At 51.4% G+C, this 9571-nt stretch overlaps 1 protein-coding gene across 2 annotated transcripts in view; it reads left to right on the forward strand.

Moving 5' to 3' along the window:
* Window positions 1-9289, forward strand: part of RPS6KA1 (ribosomal protein S6 kinase A1) — a 37436-nt gene extending 28147 nt beyond the window's left edge. For both annotated transcript variants that reach the window (XM_057527459.1, XM_057527463.1), the window contains 5 exons: window positions 6074-6235; window positions 6479-6555; window positions 6837-6954; window positions 7862-7999; window positions 8339-9289. In XM_057527459.1, the coding sequence (XP_057383442.1) occupies window positions 6074-6235; window positions 6479-6555; window positions 6837-6954; window positions 7862-7999; window positions 8339-8461 (618 nt within the window). In that variant the 3' untranslated portion in view covers window positions 8462-9289. The remainder of the gene's footprint in view (window positions 1-6073; window positions 6236-6478; window positions 6556-6836; window positions 6955-7861; window positions 8000-8338) is intronic.
* Window positions 9290-9571: the final 282 nt, after the last annotated feature.

A 9571-nucleotide genomic window follows, 5' to 3' on the forward strand; every position in this document is an offset into this window, starting at 1 on the left:
CGCAGGCTTTCTCTAGTTGTGGCGAGCGGGGGCTACTCTTCATTCCGGTGTGCAAGCTTCTCATTGCGGTGGCTACTCTTGTTGCGGAGCACGGGCTCTAGGTGCGCGGGCTCAGTAGTTGTGGCGCACAGGCTTAGTTGCTCTGTGGCATGTGGGATCTTCCCGGACCAGGGCTCGAACCCATGTCCCCTGCATTGGCAGGTGGATTCTTAACCACTGTGCCACCAGAGAAGCCTATGCCTTTTTTTTTTAACATTAACTTTTTAGTTTGAAAAATTTCAAACATATACAAAAAGTACAAGAATAGAATAATGAACACCCTGGTAACCAGATTCAAGAATTGTCAAGATTTTTACCCCACTCCCTCCCTCTTTTCTTCCTTCCCTCTCCTTCTCCCTCCTTCTCCCTCTTTCAATTTCTTACTTTCTTTTTTGTTGTTGCTGGAGTATTTTTCCCCACTTTTTATTGAGGAAAAAGTTCAAACCTATATAAAAGTTAAAAGAATAGTACAAGGGATGTACACACCACTATATTGAAAATGGATAACCAACAAGGACCTACTGTATAGCACAGGGAACTCTGCTCAATATAATGTAAAAACCTAAATGGGAAAAGAATTTGAAAAAGAATAGATACATGTATATGTATAACTGAATCACTTTGCTGAACACCTGAAACTAACACATTGTTAATCAACTATACGCCAATATGAAATAAAAAGTTTAAAAAAAAAAAAAGAGAATAGTACAAGGAAAAACATTTCCCTTTAAGATTCATCAAATCCTTTTTGTTTTTTTTTGGCCGAGCCACACGGCATGGGGAATCTTAGTTCCCTGACCAGGGATTGAACCTGCACCCCCTGCAGTGGAAGCACAGAGTCTTAACCACTGGACTGCAAGGGAAGTCCCAAGATTCACCAAATCTTTTTTGGTTTTTTTTTTTTGGCTGTGCTGCATGGCATGCGGGATCTTAGTTCCCCGACAAGGGATCGAAACTGGGCCCTTGACAGTGAGAGCGTGGAGTCCTAACCACTGGACCGCCAGGGAAGTCCCTGTCCCACATTCTGAATATGTCTGTTTGCTTCCTCGTGGCATCATTTTAATTGTTTCTCTATTGCCTATATGTAAACTGCAAGGTGCTCCAAAGTCTTAATTAGGTTTAGCTTCAACTTCTTTTTGGGAGCAAGGAGTCAATAAACACTCCATGGGAGGCACGGTGTACTTCACAAAGCATCACGTCCGTGAGCCAGCATCTCGTTGCCCCCGTTAGTCATCAGTCGTGTCGGTGGTCACAGTCTGGGGATGCGTGAATGGGTGGCGGGCAGTGGGTGGGCCTGAGGTGTATCATAAAGGTCCTCACCAGCCCTTCATGCAATGGTTTCAGCCTTTCAGGACCTTGGCCTGAATCAATCCTTTCATTAGGGTTTGTAAAAATAAAGTAAAAGTTTTGTGAAAAAGATCTTTACCTCATAACCAGAGCTTCAGTTTGTTTACCACATGTACTGTTAATGGTCGTGTTTGAAGTGGTTTTGTTTTTTGAAATGGCCAGTGCAAACAGACTGATACGGAAACATGTCAGGTCAGACAGTAAATGTGCTTCCTTTTCCTGTTTTATTCTAACGTGAGTACTAGCTGATGTTACCCAAAGAAGGTTTAGAAGGCAGAGCTGAAGCAGTGTGTTTCCAGTGGGCCCCCTAAACTCAGAGCAGGGAAGGGCTTTATAGAGTGGGAGCTGCCTCCAAAAGTAGTGAGCCCCTCCATGAGGGGTAGTGAGCCCCTCCGTGAGGGGTCCTGAGCCCCTCCGTGAGGGGTCGTGAGCCCCTCCGTGAGGGGTAGTGAGCTCCAGTACAGACGTCTGCTCGGCGGGGTGTCATGGGAGAATATTGTTTCTTGCCCAAAGAAAATCTTTGGGATTTTGGAATCTATGGGCTCTAAAGTTTCTGGCCCTTTCCAAATACCAGGGGTAGATGATGAGGAAATGGGAAGCTCTCTTGGAGGTATTTGGAGGGAGATTCTCGGGGCTGATTATACTTTGGCGGCATCTGTGGTCTAGAAGCTGGGAATCTCATAACAGCCAAGGAAGGGGCAGGGGCTGACCAGGAGCAGGGTCCACTGGGACCTCCTGTTTGTTTTAATGTTATCTTCCTATTGAAATATCACATAAACAAATCATCATGTATAATTCAATAAATCTTCAAAAAGTGAATACACCCACGTAACCGAGCACCCAGATCAAGAACTGAAGGATTTCCAGTTCCCCCCAACCCCCTCGAGCCTTTCCAGTCCCTGCACCCTCCCCAAGGATAACCATTCTAAGTGAACTTCTAATTTTATATAAACGTACTCTTTCATATCTCACTTCTGCCACTCAGCACTCTCTGAGATTCACCTGCGATGTTGTGTGACTGCAGTTCACTCCTCGTTGCTGTGTGGTTTCTGCTGTATGAATAGACCACAATTTAACTGTCCTTTCTACCGTTAATGGACATGGAGTTGTTACCAGTTTTTTGACTGTGACAAATAATGCTGCCGTGACATTCTTACACTTGTCTTTCGTGAACACTTGCCCATTTGAACGCTGGGTGTAAACCTAACGGTGGAATTGCTGGGTCATAGTGCAGTGTATATTCATCTTTAGTAGATGTTGCCAGTTTTTCAAAGTTGTTTTACCTACTTACACTCCTCCCAGAAGCGTGTGAGAGTTCTGGTACTCTCCAACACTTGGTATTTTCCATCTTTTTAATCACAGCCATTCTAGGAGATGAGGAATGGTATCTCATAGTGGTTTGTTTTTTTTTTTTTTTTTAGATTTATTTTTTTATTGATTAATTGATTGATTGATTGATTGCTATATTGGGTCTTCGTTTCTGTGCTAGGGCTTTCTCTAGTTGTGGCAAGCGGGGGCCACTCTTCATCACGGTGCGCGGGCCTCTCACTGTCACGGCCTCTCTTGTTGCGGAGCACAGGCTCCAGACGCGCAGGCTCAGTAATTGTGGCTCACGGGCCCAGCCGCTCTGCGGCATGTGGGATCTTCCCAGACCAGGGCTCGAACCCATGTCCCCTGCATTAGCAGGCAGATTCTCAACCACTGCGCCACCAGGGAAGCCCTCTCATAGTGGTTTTAATTTGCATTTTCCTGATGACTGATGAAGTTGATCACTTCTTCGTGGGTTTATTGCCATTTGGACAGCCTCTTTTATGGAATGTCTGTTCAAGTCTTTTGTCCATTTAAAGAAATTGGGTTGTCTGCCTTTTTCATCTATTTTGCAAGAGTTCTTTGTTTAATAGTGGGCCCTTTCAGGTCTCTTGCTTCCCTCATATTGTTTCTGTAAGGGCCCCAGCGTGCCGGGGACAGCTTGTCTGAGAACTCAGCAGGGCTTCACACTTTGACTTCTCTGTTTAGCCAGATGATTTATGTAGAGAACTTCACCCTTTTGTGTGTGTGTGGCTGGTCACAGGCGCCCTAATGCACATCCTCCGATGGTGCTGGTGATGACAGACATGCTGCTGCTGTACCACGTAGCGCTTTCCACAGGCCAGACAGAGTCTAAGCACTTTGCACATCAACTCACTGAACTGTTCCAACGAACCTATGAAGAAGGTATTAGTATTATTCTGCCCATTTTATAAGTGAGGGAGCTGAGGCTCTGGGAGCTTAAGTAAAAGTTTCATCGCTAAACTGGCCCCAGAGTCTGTGCCCCTAACTTGTGTGTGATCAGATGCTGCTTTGGACAGCATCTGTCCCTTCATTTTCCTACCCTTCTTGTCTTCTAATTTTTAAGGGCTTCTTAACAAGCACTCACTGTATCTTAATGTCCAGCATGATGGTGGGGTTCAGCCCCAGGGAGTGCTGGCGTTACTATGACAGCAGCTGCCATTTTCCAAGCCCTGTGCTAAATATTTCTGGTACATAACTCATATGCTCCTTCCTGTAACCCTGGGGGCCGAGCACTCTTATCAGCCCCATTTTACAGGTGAGAAAACCAAGGACTAAAGCGGTTAAGTGACACATCAAGATCACACAGCTACTGCTGGTAAAGCCACTCTGGCCCATCTGCCTCCTGACTGAAATCACAACTCTGCCAGAGCCACAGCCTGGTGACTTGGTGGCTGCATTTGGCCTCCACAGTGCGGGTGTTTTCTTGTTTGGGATTTGGTTTGGTTTGGTAATTTGGCTGCTTTTGAAACCTGGGCCCGAGTTGCTGTATGATGACTGTCAGCTGGAGTGAGCAGCAGCTGCCCCTTGAGCCTGTTGGCCTGGCTCTATGGGGAATATGCAAGGACCATCTCATAAAGCCAACTAACCTGCGAGACTCAGCTGATCTAACCTGCAAGGTCTCTGTGTGTTTCAGAGGTGTGATTCATTCATTCATTGCACAGAGTTCACGTAGCACTTGCTCTGTGCGAGTCCCTGTGCTGGGTGCTGGGGGTGAGCCAGCGTTCCACAGAGAGATACGGCTATTTATGGCTGAAGGAACCCCCACTGGCCTGAGCTCAGGGCGCTTGAGGGATGTGGTGGACAAAGGCTGGAATGGACAGCTGAGCCTTCCACACCAGGATGGGGACTTCAGGCTTTATCTTGCAAGTAGTAGGGAGCCATTGAAGGTCTTTGACAGTGCTCAAGGAGGTACCATGAGCTCATGGGAGGAGGAGAAGGAGGGTGAGAATGAGTTTTGTCCGGGATGTGTTGGGTTTGAGGGTCTATGGGACCTTCAGTGGTTGCCATCTGGTAAGCAGCTATATGAGCCTGGACTCTGGAAAGCTATGGGTTAGTGTCAGAGATCTGAGAGTTGTCGATAATTAGGTGATAGTTAGAGGAATGACTATGAATAGAACCATGCCAAGGGAGAGGGGGTGGATGAAAAGTACGTGGAGTGGTTCAGCCCCCTCAGGTTACAGATGAGCAAATGGGGCCAGAGGAAAGTCGTTTGCTTAAGGCCTCAGTAGTTAAGTGTCATTCATCCATTCATTCACCAGTTATTTATTGAATACCTACTCTGTGCTGGGAACTATTCTAAATGCTGGGATGCAGCAGCGAGCAAAACACCCGTGGAGCTTACATTCCAGTGGGTGGGTTCAGAAGACAATTAAGTAAATATCCAATGGTGGTAAATGCTGTGGATAAAGATAAAGCAGGGTGAGGAGACTAAGGAGTACTGGTCTGTGATTGCTATTTTATATGGAATGGTCTAGGGAAGGCCTCACTGATAAGGTGACATTTGAGCTGAAACCTGAAAGAAATGAGAATGAGCCAGGCAGATGCTTAAGGGAAGAGTATTCCAGAAAGCGGGAACAGCAAGTGCAAAGGCCCTGAGGCAGGAGTGTGCTTGGCATGTTGAAGGAAGAGCAAAGAGGCTGGTGTGGCCAAAGCCAACTGAGCAAGGAGGAGAGTGCTAGAGGACCAGCGAGCGCAAGCGATGTGGGTAGGGGGCAGGGAAGAGATGAGGTGCGGCCATCAGGCCATCGTAAAGACTTTTCCTCTTGAGAGTGGAACCCTTGGAGAAGACATGATCTGGCTTACATTTAATAGGATCACTCTGGCTGCTCTGTTTAGAACAGACTGTAGGGGGTAGGTCAGAAGCAGGAAGACCAGTTAGGAGGTTGTTGCCGTAACCCAGGGGAGGGATGGTAGTGGCTGGGATCAGCGTGCTGCCAGGAGAGGGGCTGAGAAGTGCTTGGGCTCTGGATGTATTTTAATGGTAGAGCCAGCAGAGTTTGCTAATGGATTGATTGAGGAATACGAGAAAAAAAGAGGAATTGAGAATGACTCTTAAGATTTCAACCCAAGCAATGGGAAGGATGGAGTTGCCATTAGGTAAGATTGTGTGATGGCAGATTTGAGGAATTCCGTGTGGACAGTGAAGTTAGAGCTGCCTCACAGACATTGACCTAGAAGTTTCAAGTCGGTAATACCAGCAGCACTAAGGCCCCTTTGTAGCCCCTTCCCCTCTCAGATTCTGGGTCCTTCTGCCCCCTCTCTGGGCCCATCTTCTAACTCTCCCATCCCTGGCAGTTGACCTGGGCCACCGGCAGCCTGCCCACATGGAGAACTGACCCAGGCCCTCTGCCCCCAGGTTGTGCACAGGGATCTCAAGCCCAGCAACATCCTGTATGTGGACGAGTCTGGGAACCCTGAGTGCCTGCGCATCTGCGACTTCGGCTTTGCCAAGCAGCTGCGGGCTGAGAATGGGCTCCTCATGACACCTTGCTACACCGCCAACTTCGTGGCGCCTGAGGTGAGTGGCCTGGCCTCCTCAGCTGCAAGAGTGAGGGGACCTGGCACGGGGAGCCTTGTGTCCCTTCCAGAGGCCCCACGCTGTCCAGAACCCGTCTCTGTGGCCTTGGCCCAGGTACCAAGGGAGGATCAGCCCAGGCCTGGGACCCTTGTCCTACCCTTTGGGGAGGAGCAGGCAAGCATATGGGGCCGCTCGCCACTGCCCCTCGCACTGACCACCCTCCCCTGCCTGCCTTCCTGCCAGGTACTGAAGCGCCAGGGCTATGATGAGGGCTGCGACATCTGGAGCCTGGGCATTCTGCTCTACACCATGCTGGCGGGGTGAGTACCCCGCTGGCCTGCCCCCCTCGGTCCCCCGCCCCTTCCTCCAGCCCTAGTGTAGCTGGGGTGGTGCTTGTCTGATGGGAGAGGCTCAGCCCTGCCTCAGAAAGACCTGAAGACAGGGACATGGCCCTGCCTTCGGGAGCTCCACCTTGAGGAGGAACTGCCACCCTTGGGAGCACCCCGTCTGAAGGGGGAGACACAGTCCCCCACCCTTCCCCACCCCTGGCCCCAGGATGGAGGCCAGAGGCTATACCCAGACTGGGTGGACTTTTCCCCAGATACACTCCATTTGCCAATGGACCCAGTGACACACCAGAGGAAATCCTGACCCGGATCGGCAGTGGGAAGTTCACCCTCAGCGGGGGAAATTGGAACACGGTTTCAGACACAGCCAAGGTGAGTCTGTAAGGCCTGGACCCTGCTCATTTAGGGGTGGGGAGGCAGGGTCCCATCCCAGGGCTTTTCAGCATTTCACGAACAGGTGACCTGCAGTCTCATTTCTCCAAGTGGAATGCCCCACAAATCTCTGTTGCCATATTTCTCCAAGTGGAAGATTCCCAGGCAGACTGCCCCCCACACCTTGTTTGGAAACAACTTGGTGATCATTTACTGGCCCTTCCCGTGTTCTGGGCCCTGTAGGGGGACAGAGGGGCTGCATCATCACAGCCCCTGCCTTGGGGAAACTTAGTGTGAGGTGAGAGACAGGCTCGCACACAAGGAACAGAGATGCCAGGTGCGGAGAGGCCGGTCCTCCTGGTCAGGGGTACAGGCAGTGGAGACACGAGCAGAGCCCCGGGCCACCGGGCAGAGAGGCCTTCTCAGCAGAAGGGACGTTTGAGCTTTCGCTGTTAGCAATGGGTTCCAGTCATGGGAACCTCTGTGTCAGACAGAGGTTGAACCCTTAATGAACAGTACCACCTTGCATTAACCTTATGAGTCAGGTATTTTTGTTATCCCGTTTCTCAGAGGTGAAACTGAGGCTCAGAGAGTTAAAGTAACTTGCCCAGGAGATGCAGTTGTGAGCAGGGGAGTCAGGTTTTGAACCTGCCCAACCCCAGCCTTAGGTTCTTCCCACCTTCCTGCATGGCTTCTAGAAGGTGAAAGAGAAAGGAAACGGCCTTCCAGGAAGAAGTCCTGAAGAAGGGCGTGTGCTCGGGGAGGCCGTGGAGTGGTGTGGAGAGTGGCTCGAAGGGGCCACTGCCAGGGTCCAGGCGGGAGATGGCAGGAGATGGCTGCCTTACAGACACAGCTGTGTGCGCCCCTGCTAGCCCTTCCCACCAACCCCTTCCTGCTGTCCCCCCAGGACCTGGTATCCAAGATGCTGCATGTGGACCCGCACCAGCGCCTCACAGCTAAGCAGGTGCTGCAGCACCCGTGGATCACCCAGAAAGACAAGCTCCCCCAGAGCCAGCTATCCCACCAGGACCTGCAGATTGTGAAGGTACGGCCACCCAGGCTGCCAGGCCAAGGTTCCATGGGCAGGGACTTGGGGCGGTAGAGCCAGGAGATGCCATGTGTGTCTCTTCCCAGGGAGCCCCAGTCTGACACGCAGGGGTGTCTACAGTGCACTCATGGCCCCCCCTGGTCCTCTAGGGGGCCCAGCCCCTGAGCTCTGAAGCCTCCAGTCTGATGGATGAGGCAGGACTGATGACCATGAAGAGCCACCAAGGCGGGATTAACAGGGGCCTGTGGGGGCTGTGGGACACTGGGAGGGGCTGGCCTGGCCCTGGAGCACATGCGCCTCCCACCCTCGGGAACTGACTCCCACCTCCTCCCCCAGGGAGCCATGGCAGCTACATACTCTGCGCTCAACAGCTCCAAGCCCACCCCTCAGCTGAAGCCCATCGAGTCGTCTATCCTGGCCCAGCGGCGAGTGAGGAAGCTGCCATCCACCACCCTGTGAGGGGCCAGAGCATCCAGGCCGCAGGGCAGTGCTAGCTCGACGGAGGCAGCAGACTTCCCAGAGGGAGCGGGCCTGAGTCACAGGGCCAGAGGGAGTGGAGCCCCGAGGGGGCCCAGATCACCCCGGGGAGGGCGTGAGAAGTGCCTTCTCCTCCCCCCGGATGCACTCTTCTCGGCTCAGGCTCTGCTGGTTGAAATCGATTCACTGTACAAACTCTTGTCTTTTTTTAAGGAAAAAATGGCACCAACCACCATGGATTTTTACAAGATCCATTTGCCTTTCTGGGAGCAGAAATAGCCAGTGCAGCCCCAGGAGGGGCACTGAGTCACACTAGGGCTGTCTGTAGCTGAGACTCCTTAGAGCAGCTTTAGGGTCCCCCCGGGGGGGACCCCTACAATTGGCCATCTGTAGCCATCTGCACCCACCTCCAAGGCAGTCCAGCGTCACCTTCCAGAGCCCTTGGCTGTTTAGCAGAACTTGCTCTATCCCCATCGGCTCCTTTTCTGTTCTGTTCTGTTGGGGGTTCTGGAACCACTTTCTGCTAGAGGAGAGGACCAAGGCCCCGTGGCTCCCAGCTCCAGACACCAGCATCCACATTGGCCGTACCACTGGGTCCTCTGCAGTCAGGTTGGGCAGCCCCTGAAGGAGCATCCGGAAAGCACTTTTTTGGCTGACTTCTGTTGGAGTCTGCCACAGAACAGAGTTCACAGGAGGCCTGTGGGGCAGGCCAAGAGGGGCAGGGGCTTTTTTCATTTCTTCCTCAGCTGGTAACTCAGGGTTCATCTGTCCACGGCCTTTCTAATAAACTTACAGTTGAGTTGAAGCTCACTTGTCTCCACTTGTCATCCCTGGATTTGCCCTCCCTCTGCTATTGGGTGTTGAGGACTTTGGCAGTGACAAGTAGTGGGCCAGGGCCAATTAGCCCAGCTGCTTGGAGCTCAGTTGGGGAGCATGTGGGAGTCCCGCTGGCTCTGCCCACACATTCCCGTCAGGGATTCCAATGTGGTATTGATCATAGTAATGGGATTACTAGCCACTAGTGACCAAGTGCCAGGCACCGTGCCTGGGCCTTACATGTATTTCTCATTTAATCTTAACAACCCTGTGAGG

The sequence above is a fragment of the Balaenoptera acutorostrata genome, chromosome 1, assembly GCF_949987535.1.
Source record: "Balaenoptera acutorostrata chromosome 1, mBalAcu1.1, whole genome shotgun sequence".
In the NCBI taxonomy this organism is placed as follows: Eukaryota; Metazoa; Chordata; class Mammalia; order Artiodactyla; family Balaenopteridae; genus Balaenoptera; species Balaenoptera acutorostrata.